We start from the raw sequence: 14,038 nt of genomic DNA, 5'->3' as shown, positions 1-14,038 counted from the left end.
GGAGCTGCTCCTTTACCATCACCAGCTTCTTTCCTGGTTTTCCCTCACATGCTAAGACCTGATTCTGCTGCTGATGGGCAGAAGTACCTGTGTCTTCCCATTACATTTGCCTTCTGAGGGTGGACCCATGGTGGATGGGTTCAAATGACACAACTACCAATGGTGGTTGTTTTTTTTTACTTCTGTTGTGCCTTCCAAACCCTATTGTGATATTTCAGCATTATATATTTTGTTTTTAGAAACCACAGACAGAACTAATAGTCAATTCTATGGATTCTCTGTACCGCAATTGCATGTTGTGCCATCCAGACCAGAACACACAATTCGTCATGATCCAGAGGTCAAAGCTATAAAGCCACTTGCCAAGAGTGGCCTCTTGCTGCTCTTGCCAAGTGGCTAACCAGAGAGTGCCACTGACAGCTGCCATTTGGTACAACAGACAGAGGCATTCCCACTGGAGATGTTTGGGGCAGGAGTAGGCAGTCAGCTGGTCAGTGTTGGCAGAAGAGCATTGCCACTCAGTTGATTCCCCTGCCACTGCTCTTGCATGAGCCAGAGTGGCCAGACTCCACTGGGATGTGGTGCCCAGCTGGGAGCTTCATGCTGCAGTGGATTTGCCCTTGCTGCTGTCTCATGTGAACAGCCGGGCAAGAAGCAGCTGAGCAGCAGCAGTTGTTCCTGCTTGGGGGCTACATACTGTAGCACATCCCTCCATGCTGCCCCTTTGCACAAGACAGAGTGCCGTTCCTTGGGAGCCCACCACAGGGGCAGTGAACAGCACTGCTCAACCAATCCCCTTTGCCTCTTTGCATGTGCCAGAGCAAAACTCCTCATGCATGTGAATGAGCTAGTGCATGGCAAGAAGCAGCTGAGCAGCAGCAGTAAGGTATGGGCTGTCCCCACATTCTTGCTGTGGCTTGCCAGAGAGGCATTCCTGAGCTTTGTAGGGGCCAGGTAGGGAATGCCTGCAGTCTGCTTGCAGCAGGAGGGGAGGATGCCTGACCCCCTGCTTGTCTTCAGTGCTGTTTTCAGGGCCCCTGCTCATGCAGCAGAGGCTGCTCAACAGTTGCAGAAAGCTAAACTTACAGCTGTTGCAGTGGGGAACTCCTTCCTCCCTGCAGTGCTTCCTGAGATGTTGCTGAGAGGACTGAGTGGAAGAAAATGGCATATGGGAGGAGAGTTTTCATGCTGAGTCTGATGAGGCTTGTCCATGCAAAAAAACATGTAATTGCTTGTTAGGTATGAACCCAACTAATACTGTCCACAGTGATAATTTGTATCATTCGTTTACCTAAATTACAATAATGATTTTTAAATTTGAATATATTTGTAGCATATGAATTTGTGTCTTCTTCCCCTCCCCCTTCTTTAGAATTGCAAGTTCCCTTTTTTATATGTTGGTAATGTGTCTCATAGCACCCCATTCTCAGCACTGTCCAAAGTGAGGGTTGCAGTTCCAATCTGGAGTCTACAGGTGCTGCAGCTCATCATGGTTTAATTAATTAATGATCTTTATCATATTGTCCAAACCTGGTCATTGTTTTTTTGTCTCTCTGTCCTTAGTTTTTGCTCATTCTGTTTCTACTGAGTCTCCTAACTTTTCTCCCGATCTCTGATTCCTGTGGATTCTCGTGTCCCCAGGCCCTATCCAATTTATTCTTCAATTCCTTCACAAAATCATTTGCCAACATTGGCTGCTGGCAGCTTCATTCTGATACAATGTCATTCATTACTATTCCATTACACCTAGTTTATCCAATTATTTGAAGCTGACACCCTGTTTTTATGTTATACTCTACTGGATATATTCACATTTTATTAGTTTTTCAACTGAGTGTAATTTTAAGCCCACCTGTTGGGGGGGGTGATGTTTTTCTTTTAATGTTGTTTTATTATTCACATATGTTAAGGGTGAACCTGGACTAGGCCTTCCAGGCCCTAAAGGTTTTCCTGGCCCCAAGGGACGAGATGGTCTTTCTGGAGCAAAAGGCGATCAAGGCTTGCCTGGTATACCAGGAGAAAAAGGATTTCCAGGTGTAGCTGGCCAGCCAGGACTCCAAGGTTAGCTTTTTGCCTTATTGGCTAAAATTATGTTGCAACATTTTTTTTCCTGTGTAAAACTCCATATGGGGTAAGAGTTGGAGTCAAAGATAACATGATTCCTCACGTAATTCCCACAAGACTCTTAATTAGTGATTCTTGTTTTTCTTTCTTTAGTCTTCTTCTTCTCTTTTCATGAGAAGCCACTCCAGTATAGTATCATCATGCCTTTTGTTTTCCTTGATTTTCAAAATGTGAGAAAGGAAATAATATGTTTGAGCCAATTCTCTGAACCTTTGCTCAGAGAACAGTGCCACTGGGGCTTTTAACTGGGGCTTACTCTCACTGTTGTTCATTTTTTCATGCAGGTGATCCTGGCCCTCCTGGATTACCAGGTCTACAGGGTTCCCCTGGGATACCAGGAATAGGTCCTCCTGGCCCTCCTGGCCCTCCAGGACAATCTGGGCCTCAGGGACCAATAGGTAAACTGCTCATTTAGGATTTATTTCCATCACCATTTATATTTGCAAATAAGATGTGGAATTTCTAACATACATTGAAACCAATTGCGTTAGTTTGCACTATTCCTTTGTTTGTTTGTTTGAGAAACTATAAAGCTATTTAAGTTTCTGACTTTCATTAGGAAGTTGAGCATAACACAAAGCTGCAGCATGATTAGAATATTTACTATGCACTCCTATATATGCCTACTAAGAAGTAAGTCTCATTAACTGAAGGGAATATACACTTAGGTAAGTATGTTTAGGATTTCAGCCTTAATATTTCTTTCCTTTAAACTTCCTAAAAACCTTCTTAAAATGAGGGGTGGGCGCAGAGGGAGAGAAGAGTAAGGTACAATCCTATGTCCCCTTGCTAGGGAAAACCAGATTTGTTTCTGTCTAACCATACATTCTTTCATTATTATTTCTTTACCATAGCTTTCTTTCATTATTGTTAACATTTAAAGTGTTATTGTTGTTGCAAAATTGTTGTAGCTCAAGGATTTGTTTGTTGCAACTAAAGCATTTATTTCATTAATAAGTAATCTAACATTGTTAAGGTTGAACAATCACTCCAAAAATTAGTTTCTCTTCCCATTTTTCCAGGAGTGATAGTAAATAGGTCATGTGCCATACTGAACATATTGTTTTCAAGAGCTATTTTGTATGATGATTTTCTCAATCCAGGAGTTCCAGGAATAAAAGGAGAAAAAGGCTACCCAGGAATTCCTGGAGAACATGCGCCTGGGCCAAAAGGAGACAAAGGTAGCCAAGGATTGCATGGGCTGCCAGGGCTGCAAGGATTGCCTGGCCCACCTGGCCCACAAGGACGAGAAGGGCAGCCAGGTGTTCCAGGTATGTGTTTTCCCTTTTAGTAATTAGAAATATTCAAACATAGAAATAGAACGAGTCAGAAAGGGCCTCCCGAGCCGTCTAGTCTGACCCTCAGCTCTAGCTGGCTCTGCTCACAACACGCCTACCAACCATTAAATGTTGCTATATTAATATCTTCTTAACCAAGCAAGGATGTCATACAGTGTGATAAGAACACCATCCAAGCTCAGATGATTACTGGCATCCAAGAAGAGGAGGGTTTCAGAGGCAAGAATTCCAGTTAAACATAACTGTGTTTTGTAGATATCAGCAGTGCTAGCTGCTGTCTGAAGTTGGATCCACAAAGCAGAGGTAGCAAGATGCATTGCACAACAGCACATTCTGTAGAACTTGCTGATTCCCATGGAACAGTAAAATGCATCAAAAAGTAAAAATGATAAACCTAAGAGTTAAGCAACTGTTCAAAAAAATTTTCATTCTGCAAACAAGTATGCCTTGCATGTCTATATGGGTATGTGTAAACTTTCTGCAAAATAGTCACAGGAAATACTTTGATTTGTGTATTACATTGGGATGGCAACAAGGAAGGGCACATAGAGGCCTCTCTAGTAAGAGAACTGTAAGGCTGTAAATCAACAACTTTAAGGTCATCCATCGAAACCTTCTCCAAGTGCTCTTTCATTCTGAAGCTCCAAGGGTAGCAATAAGTCTCTCTTGTTTTGATGGTAGCCCTTCAGCCCTTCTAGATTGCTCTCTCAAAGGAAGTCTGCCTGGTACCCTCATTATTATTCTGTGTTTTTTGTTTGGATGATTGTTCCTGTAGGCCAGGTAGCAGCAATGGACAGGAGGTACTTTGCTTGTCCCTGTCTGGTCCTTTTGAGAATGAGAAAGGCAGTTGTTCTCAGCACATGTTTCAGGGATAGGGTGACACAGACTTTTGGATGCAGAAGATGAGGCCTGGGAAATTAGGCTTTCAGACATAAAGATGGCAGAGGTGGAAGGCCCTCAAGGCCACTATCTCCAAGTGTTCAGACAGGCCCCGAGAACTATCAAGGTCTGCAAGAGCTGGGAGGGGACATTGGAAGAGCCACTGGAGCCAAAGGAGCCTGGTCCAATCCTTGACCCCATGATACGAAGTCAGGAGAGAAGAGCTGACTGAAATAGAGGGTCTGTGTATAGCTAGGAAACTTGCCCACCTCCAGAGGAGCGACACTCAAGGTTAATGAAATGGAAGGTTCTTGAAAATAGTTTCTAGTTTGGGTTCAGTGAACCATGTGCATGTTCAGAGTCTCTTTCTTTGCTAGCTATAGTTTGCTGGAGGTGCATTGGAAATACAGTGTTGCCTCATAGTTTGAACAACTCTGACTTTGAATGATCCAGAGTTTGAATGTTTTAGTTGAGATAAAATCACTCTGCAGTTCAATTGATGCTTTTAGGTTCAAACTGCAAGCGAAGTGAAAAAAATGCAGTCGCAGTGAAAATGTCATCAGTTGTGTGCCCAAGTCGGAAAAAAAGCCTCAGTGTCCCGAATCAATTGGTCTTGAATTGATTTGTCTTGACTTGAATTGATTTGTGTTGATTTGATTTGTCTTGACTTGAATCTATTCACCTTGAATTGATTCATCTCGACTTGAATGGGTTTATCTGGAATCGTTTCAAGATATTGAGGCAGCCAGGACAGTGCTGGGATAAGTGTATTTGAAGCGAGGGGGAGTATTTTGAATGGAATTAATGGCAATGTGTCTTTTATTGTAATATATTTTTTAATTTAATCATTCATCATATTTTTTGATCATATCATATAACCTCGAACTTAATTCATTTCAGGAGGCCGTATTTGCTGTTTAAATTTACCAAAGTGGGTATTGTTTAGGGAATGGATTAATTCACTTTCCATTGTTTCTAATGGGAGAAATTGCTTCAGACGTCAAACGATTCAGAGTTCAAATGGCCTCCTGAAATGAATTAAGTTTGAAGTATGAGGCACCACTGTAAAGAGATGTTTCCAAAGAATGGTCTGTTACTTTGGAAGAGAGAAGGGGAGAAACCTGGCTCCCAACAAGTACACTTTCTAAGGAAAGGAAGATCTGATCATAGCAGTTACCTGCTGTAATCACTTCTTGTTTAAACCATTGTAGTTCATGCCTTGTGGAGAGCTGTCCTTGAAAAGTGTTTGGAAAGTGCAGCTACTATAAAATGAAGCCACTGGACTCTCACCAAGAGTGTACTTGACAGAAGTGTACATGGGCTGCATTATGCATGTGCATTATGCGCTCATGTCTGTGCTTTTTTGACAGCAGCACTTCATCTATGGGACTCCCTTCTGAGAGAGGCGAGATTGACATCTTCTGCTTTATGTCTAGTCAGGCTTTCCTGCTCTTTAATTGTAATCTCACTCATAAATTTTATTGTATGGTCTTATTTCTTGGATATTACATAGTTTTAATGTTTTATCATATATTGCCAAATGCCTGTTAAGTACAGTATGATGTTATATACTTCATAAATTAATTACAGTAATAAAATAATGTAAAAAATTGTTCCAATTTGGTTTTAGGAATCAAAGGAGAAATGGGAGTGATGGGAACCCCTGGAATCCAGGGGCCTCCTGGCCCTATTGGATCTCCTGGTAGTCCAGGTGAAAAAGGTAAGAATCATTTGCATTAATTTACCCTAAAGCCAAGTTGTTTATCTGGAACATTAGAGAGCCATAGTTGGAACTCTCTCTTTTTTTTTCCCCAAAAGATGGGAAGGGGAACTGAATTGGATTAGAACTGTAATGTTGCAGGAGGAGGAGCTAACCATTTCCTTGCATAATTTCTCCATGATAAATTGCCCCTGCAGCTGCTATTTTCCTTGTTACAGAGGAAATGTATACCAGTACAATGATGTGGAGGGAAAGAATTAAGATTTCTTCCTCGGCCTTTCTAACTGATTAAAGGGACTCTTGCTGCTCTTTTTAAATGGAAACAAATTGCTCTCCAGCATTGTGTTGATTCTGGCCTTTCATTAAAACCACATCATTAACACTGTTACAGCCTGAATGCAGTCCTGCTTCCAGCAGTGTGTAGATAGTATGTATCCAGAGCAGCTCAACTGGAGGACTGTATAGTCCCTCCTTGCCCACTGTGGCTCTTCAGCTCCTGGCCACAACTGCCCTCAGTGCATGCTGGATTGGATCCATAGCACTCATGATAAAGGCAGGTGCTTCTATAATTCACACTTAAGTATTCAGCAGCTGCTTCCTCTCCAAGGAAATTGAGAAATGTGGACAGCTCTGTTTATGAAATATTGGACAGGAGGTGGATGGTGGATACTTCAATGTGAACTGTGGAAACACCCTGCCATACAGTGGGTGTTTTGAATCTGATCTAACATGTGCTGAGAATAACTACATTGGGATGCTGAGATAATACAGTTTGGAGGGGAAGACTATACTGTTTCTCTGTGGCAAGGTCCAAGGCCCACTAGCAGCTTTCACTCACCTCAAGCAGGGCCCTCTGCCTTTCTGTCTCAATTACTCATGCTCTCTCCGTTTGCAAAAGCTACTCATCCTTAGGGGCTCTTTGATTTTCTCTTGTTGTTTGCTTCAGCATTGGACTGGCTACTGTGATCTGGGCTTCTAGAGGAGTCTTAGGGTAGAGAGCCAGGAAACCGCTTGCCAGCTGTAACAATGAGAGAGGAAAGAGAATAATGCTGGAACAATCAGCCAATTAGTTGTGGTAGTACAGGAGCCCAAGAGATGCACCCAAAACAAACAAACCCAAAAACAAAAAAGTGATTGGCTAGTGCAGTGATATACTTTATAAGTGCTAAAGGTGGAGCTGAAATTACATGTGCAGGTGACACAGAGAGCAATGTGAATTTATGCTGGGAAAATCTGAAGAACTGAGTAGAGCAGAGCTTAGTGAAGAGGAAAAGAGCCATCTCCATCCAAGGACCAAAAGAGCATGTCAAAATTTGCCTGCCTGCTGAGGCTTTGTTTGGATAACATGGAAGAGACTGCTTAGGGTATATTGTTTACTACCAAGATCTGTGTTTCTGGCAGCATTCTAGAGCAGATTAGTCAGTCTTTGTGCATCTAGAAAATAAAGGTTTGATATTAGGAGCCACATGGATGTATCAAAAATAAGTCAGGACAGGAAAACGTTATCTCCCTTTTTTCCATAGTATTACTAGATTAGTAGATCATGGGTATGCCATAGAGGTAATGTATCATGTTTGTAGTAAAATGTCAACATTTGATATTCTTGTTAACAAATGCTACTATGTGAGATAGTAATACAATATTAGTTGTGAGACAACTGCACTAAATGAGAAAAATATTTCGCATTTGAAGATAACACAAAGCTGGGAGAGGCAGATAACACAATAGTAAATAATCAAGATTCAAGTATTTATTTATTTATTTAATCGATTTATATCCTGCCTTTTTCCTACAAAGGGCTCAAGGCAGCTTACATCATAATCATTTGAAGATTAGTCAAATGCAGGGACCTTGACAAAGTGCTTCTGGGTACCACATTTAAGAACTGACAGACTAGGGCAAGAAGAGGACAATCATTATGATCAATGGTCTGGGAACCAAACCATGAGGAATGGTCAAAAGCACTGGTTATGTTTAGCTCAGAGACAAAGACAAAAACACCATGGCTGTCTTCAGATATCTGAAAAGCTGTCATGCAGAAGATGGCACATGTTTGTTCTTTGTTTCTCCAAAGCGCAAGACTTGACTGAATGGGTAAAAATTGTAAAGAAAGCAGACACATTAAGCAAAACTTCTTAACAGAGAGCATACTTTCTTGAGACTCTCTTGTACTGGAGGAATTTAAACAGAGACCAGGCAGATTCATGATCCTTTTCAACTCTAAAATTGATCCTGAGGTTTTATTTACTGATTGATTGATTGATTGATTGATTGATTTACACATGAATATGCTGCTCAGTGGGCTGACAGGACTCTCTAAGTGGCTAGCAATATACAGCAAACTATGTAACTACAGGGGGAAAAGGGGAGGAAATCTGTTGAAGCAGTGTGAGCACTTGTAATCAGGTTTTGAATTCAGGTTCCATAAAATCTGTGAAAGAGGATGGTTTTTGCCTGGCACCAAAATGAAAGTAGGCAGACCTCTTCAGGAAGCCCATTCCAAAAGTTGGAGACAACCACCAAGAAGGCCCTTCTTCTAAGTGCCATCCCTTTTGCCTATTTTGGGGACGGCTCTCTCAGAAGGACCTCATTCTCAGTTCTCAACAGGTGGATAGGAATATACTGAAAAAGGCAGTCCTTCAAGTAACTGGATCCCCCAAGCCATTTAGGGCTTTGTATGTTAAAACAAGCACTTTAAATTGGGTACAGGCTTCAACTGGCAGCCAATGTAATTTGTATAGAATAGGTGTTATGTGGGCACATGAACTGACATCCAACACCAGACACACAGCCCTATTTTGGACCAGCTGAAGTCTCTGGACTGTCTTGAAGGGCTATGTGGAGCACATTACAGTACTCCAGGCAGGATGATAACAGCACATGAGTAACCATAATCAGGCCTGCCTATTCAGATAAGGCTGCAGTTGCTGTATTTGCCATAGCTGGAAAAAGGTACTCCTGGCCATCAAATCCACCTGAGGCTCCAATGAGAGTTTTGAGTCACGGAGCACTCCCAAGTTGGGGTTTCAAGTAAATGCTTTTAAAAATCTACAAGAAATATCACACTGGGACAATCAAATAAGTGTATATTGTCTGTCATTTTTGTTGGTTTTTTTGTATTGATAATTTGAGCATTTTAGGTTTTCTGAAAATCCTTGAACTTAATAAAATACATGACTGACTTATAGCCTATCAGAAACTTACTCTAGCAATATGCTTAAATAAAGTCAAATTGAATTAAGGAAAGTATTTTTAAATGCATTTTTCTAATTATGTTTCTTTGGAGAATTTGAGAATGTTATTCTTATCCCTTCCATTCAAACCTTATCCTGGACTTCTGGTGACCAGTGTAGCATGCTTGTTGCAGGTTACTCAGGCCTTCCTGGAGTAGCAGGAATTAGAGGTGAACCTGGTTTAAAAGGTGAAAAGGGTGAAACAGGTCTACCAGGAGAGCCAGGATCAATGGAGCATGTAGACATGGAGAACATGAAAGGCCAAAAGGGAGAGCAAGGAAATAAAGGTTTGTAAAATTTACCAACATGTGCACATTGTATATAATTTCTTTTGTGTTTTGATTATGTTCTCATCTAAGCCAAAGCAGCAGTTATTTTTGGCATGTTCATGCACCTAACAGAACTCTGTTTTAACCCTGCCCCCGGCACTTGGCCTGCCTTGAAAAGCATCTTTATTATGCAAATTCCTGTAGAATATTTAAAAAAGAAAACATGAATACCCTACCAACATGCCCCACCTTCCTTGTCAGCAACCCCATCCCCCATACTTTGACAAAATGGAAGAGGTCTGAGCTTGGAATGATGCTTCTGAGAATGTTTAGAATCAACATCACAAGCTGTGGATGCATGGAGGCAGGCAGAGCCTGCCAAGTCCTCCAAGTCTAGTCATTTTTCCACCTTTTATGATGATAACAGGTTGCCACTTGCTGGAAGGAGAATTTGGAGGAAGAAAGACACATCTGCCTGTTAGAGTGACAACCTTCAAGCCAGATCCAGACCCATTTAAATACGGGAAAAATATAGCTGCTTACTTTGTGGGGAATTCAGATCTTGAATTCCCCACACAAACATATATTGCCCAACATATTATTTTTATTAATTAATTTATTTTATTTGTTTGGAAGCCATCCATTAGCATCACACTCCCTGGGTGGCCATTACAATAAAAGTACCAGTTTTGTTGTTGTTGTTGTTGTTGTTAGTCGCGAACTCGTGTCTGACCCATTGCGACCCCATGAACAACATTCCTCCAGGCCTTCCTGTCCTTCTCCATCCCCTGGAATCCACTTAAGCTCACACCAACTGCTTCAGTGACTCCATCTAGCCACCTCATCCTGTGCTGTCCCCTTCTTTTTTGCCATCTATTGTTCCCAGCATTAGGTTCTTCTCCAGGGAGTCCTTCCTTCTCATTAGGCGGCCAAAGTATTTGAGTTTCATTTCAGGATCTGGCCTTCTAAAGAGCAGTCAGGGTTGATCTCCTCTAGGACTGAGTGGTTTAATCACCTTGCAGTCCAAGGGACTCATAGGAGTCTCCTCCAGCACCACAATTCAAAGGCCTAAATGCTTTGGTGCTCAGCCTTCCTTATGGTCCAGCTTTCACAGCCATACATTGCAGCTGAGAAAACCATCACCTTGACTATACACACTTTTGTTGACAGGGTGATGTCTCCGCTTTTCAGTATGCCGTCTAGATTTGCCATAGCTTTCTTCCCCAGGAGCAAGCGTCTTTTAATTTCTTGGCTGCAGTTCCCGTCTGCGGTGATCCTGGAGCCCAGGAAAATAAAATCTGTCACTACCTCCATTTCTTCCCCATCTATATGCCAGGAAGTGAGAGGACCGGATGCCATAATCTTAGTTTTCGTAATGTTGAGTTTCAAGCCAACTTTTGCACTCTCTTCCTTCACCCACCTCAAGAGGCTTTTTAGTTCCTCTTCACTTTCTGCCATGAGAGTGGTATCATCTGCATATCTGAGGTTGTTGATATTCCTCCCAGCAATCTTAATTCCAACAGGTGACTCATCCAGCCCCACCTATCTCATTATGTGCTCTGCATATAAGTTAAATAGGCAGGGCAACGCTATACAGCCTTGCCGAACTCCTTTCTCAATTTTGAACCAATCAGTGGTTCTGTATCCAGTTCTCACTGCTGCCTCTTGACCCGCATATAGGTTTCTCAAGAGACAAATAAGATGGTCTGGTACTCCCATCTCTTTAAGAACTTGCCACAATTTGTTGTGATCCACACAAACAAAGGCTTTAGCATAGTCAATGAAGCAGACGTAGATGTTTTTCTGGAACTCCCGAGCTTTCTCCTTGATCCAGCCTATGTTGGCAATTTGATCTCTAGTTCATCTGCCTCTTCGGAATCCTGGCTGTACTTCTGGTAGTTCTCGGTCCACATACTGCTGGAGCCTAGCTTGTAGGATTGTGAGCATAACTTTGCTAGCATGTGAAATGAGTGCAATGGTGCGGTAGTTTGAACATTCTTTGGCATTGTCCTTCTTTGGGATCAGAATGTAAACTGACCTTTTCTAATTCTGTGGCCGCTGTTGAGTTTTCCAAATTTGCTGGCATATTGAATGAAGCACTTTTACTGCATCATCTTTTAAGATTTAAGAAGAGACACCTGCACGCACGGCAGCGGCAGCGAACGCCCGTGCCTGGACTCCACCACCTGACTGGCCGCCACGCCCTGCACGCGTGAGAGGCGTGTCCGGGCACGGCGAGCGTCGGAGGAAGCCCTGCGCCCTGAAAAGCGCTGGCGGCCGGGGGAAGAGCGCCGGCACAAGAGACACCTGCGTGCACGGCAGCGGCAGCGAACGCCCATGCCCCGACTGCACCACCTGACTGGCTGCCATGCTCTGCACGCGTGAGAGGCGTGTCCGGGCACGGCGAGCATCGGAGGAAGCCCTGCACCCTGAAAAGCGCTGGCGGCCGGGGGAAGAGCGCCGGCACAAGAGACACCTGCGTGCACGGCAGCAGCAGCGAACGCCCACGCCCCGACTGCACCACCTGACTGGCTGCCATGCTCTGCACACGTGGGAGGCGTGTCCAGGCGCAGCGAGCATCGGAGGAAGCCCTGCACCCTGAAAAGCGCCAGTGGCGGCCGGGGGAAGAGCGCCGGCAGAAGAGACACCTGCACACACGGCAGCGGCAGCGAACGCCCGCACCCCGACTCCACCACCTGACTGGCCGCCACGCCCTGCACGCGTGAGAGGCATGTCCGGGCACGGCGAGCGTCGGAGGAAGCCCTGCGCCCTGAAAAGCACTGGCGGCAGCTGGGGCCGGCAGCCGAAGGGCGGTGGTCGCCGCCGTTTGGGGGGCCGAGCGGGGGCCGAGCAGGGGGCTGGGCTGGCCAGGGGGCTTTGTTTGGCTGTGTGATATTTAGCCTTCCTGCTGCGCTGCGTGTCATTGTAAGTTTTTAACTGTTTTTATAATTTTATGGTATTTTAAGTTATTTTATGGAGTCGTTCCTGGCCATGTTGCCGCTTGCGCTTCCTGGGGAGCGCACAGGCGCTGCCATTGGGGTAGTCTTGGGTAATGGACGTAACAGCGGTGGGAGCTTAACGTGTCCGCATAGAAGAAGGAGGGACAGATGGTTGACACCTGTCCCTACTTCTGGTTTTGCTCCCAGCCAGAGGGTACCAGGGAGTCTTGTCAGCCGCCCCTCGGGCCTGACGGTGCTGTTGCTTAATGCCAGGTCGGTCAATAACAAATCTTCCCTCATCCATGACTTGATTGTGGATGAGGGGGCCGACCTGGCTTGCATAATGGAGACCTGGGCGGGAGAGGGGGGGGATGTGGCTCTCTCCCAACTATGCCCGCCTGGGTATCTGGTTCAGCACTGTTCGCGCCCAGAGGGGAGGGGAGGGGGGTCGCTTTAGTTTACCGAGCCTCCATCTCTCTCACGGGACTTCCTGTCCCTTCGAGGCCAGGGCTGGAGTGTCTCTACTTGGTGTTGGGCGACCGAGACAGATTGGGGATTCTGTTGGTGTACCGTGCACCCTTCTGCCCAACAGTCTCCCTACCTGAGCTGACGGAGACTGTCTCGGACCTGGTGTTGAGGACCCCCAGGATGTTGGTCCTGGGGGACTTCAATCTCCATGCCGAGACTGATCTGACCGGGGCGGCTCAGGACTTCATGGCCTCTATGACGGCCATGGGGCTGTCTCAACATGTCATCGGCCCGACCCATGAATGTGGACACACTCTGGACCTGGTTTTCTCGACGGGGCAGGAAGAGGGTGGTCTGAGGGTGAGGAATTTATGTTAGACTCCCCTGTCATGGTCAGATCACTTCCTGGTGAGATTTCTGCTTGAGAGCGACCTCTCCCTCTGTAAGGGTGCGGACCCGATTGTGTGGGTCTGCCCCCGGAGCTGGATGGATCCAGAAGGATTCCTGAAGGCCCTGGGGGAGTTTCCGGCTGACAAGACGGGTGCTCCTGTCGAGGCTCTGGTCGAACTGTGGAACAGGGAGATGACCAGGGCTGTAGACACGATCGCTCCTAAGTGCCCTCTCCCACCGGGCAGAGCCCGCTCTTCCCCTTGGTATACTCCTGAATTGAGGGCAATGAAGCAGGTTGGGAGACGGCTAGAGCGTAGGTGGAGGAAATCACGTGATGAATCTGACCGAACACACTTGAGAGCCCACTATCGGGCCTATGCTGTGGCGGTGAGGGCAGCGAAAAAGAGATTTTTTTCCACTTACATTGCCTCCTCACAATGCCGTCCGGCTGAGCTTTTTCGAGTGGTGCAGGGCCTGGTTTGTCCAGGTCCGAAAGAAGACCTGGTTCCACCCTCAAAGGCCCGCTGTGACGACTTTGCCAGGCATTTCAGGGAGAAAATCGCTCAGATTCGTCACGAGCTGGATTCCACTATTGATACAGAGGTTTTAAGGGAGACGCCAATGCCGCCGTCTGGTCCAGAATTATTGGATGAATTTCAGTTATTCCGGCTCGATGATGTGGACAAGGTGCTTGGAGGAGTACGTCCCACCACTTGCC

The 14,038-nt window shown here is 45.0% G+C and overlaps 1 protein-coding gene across 3 annotated transcripts in view; it reads left to right on the top strand.

Annotated features, from left to right (window-relative positions):
* Positions 1-14,038, top strand: part of COL4A1 (collagen type IV alpha 1 chain) — a 197,252-nt gene that overhangs the window by 126,656 nt on the left and 56,558 nt on the right. For all 3 annotated transcript variants that reach the window (XR_006414881.1, XM_044431656.1, XM_044431657.1), the window contains exons 30-34: positions 1,911-2,061; positions 2,409-2,522; positions 3,228-3,395; positions 5,932-6,021; positions 9,389-9,541. Coding sequence is in view for 2 of the 3 variants with exons in the window: in XM_044431656.1 (XP_044287591.1) it covers positions 1,911-2,061; positions 2,409-2,522; positions 3,228-3,395; positions 5,932-6,021; positions 9,389-9,541 (676 nt within the window). In the remaining variant the exon portion in view is untranslated. The remainder of the gene's footprint in view (positions 1-1,910; positions 2,062-2,408; positions 2,523-3,227; positions 3,396-5,931; positions 6,022-9,388; positions 9,542-14,038) is intronic.

Source organism: Varanus komodoensis, unplaced genomic scaffold (assembly GCF_004798865.1).
Source record: "Varanus komodoensis strain SLA01 unplaced genomic scaffold, ASM479886v1 scaffold23, whole genome shotgun sequence".
In the NCBI taxonomy this organism is placed as follows: Eukaryota; Metazoa; Chordata; class Lepidosauria; order Squamata; family Varanidae; genus Varanus; species Varanus komodoensis.
This window is presented reverse-complemented; position numbering and strand designations above follow the sequence as displayed.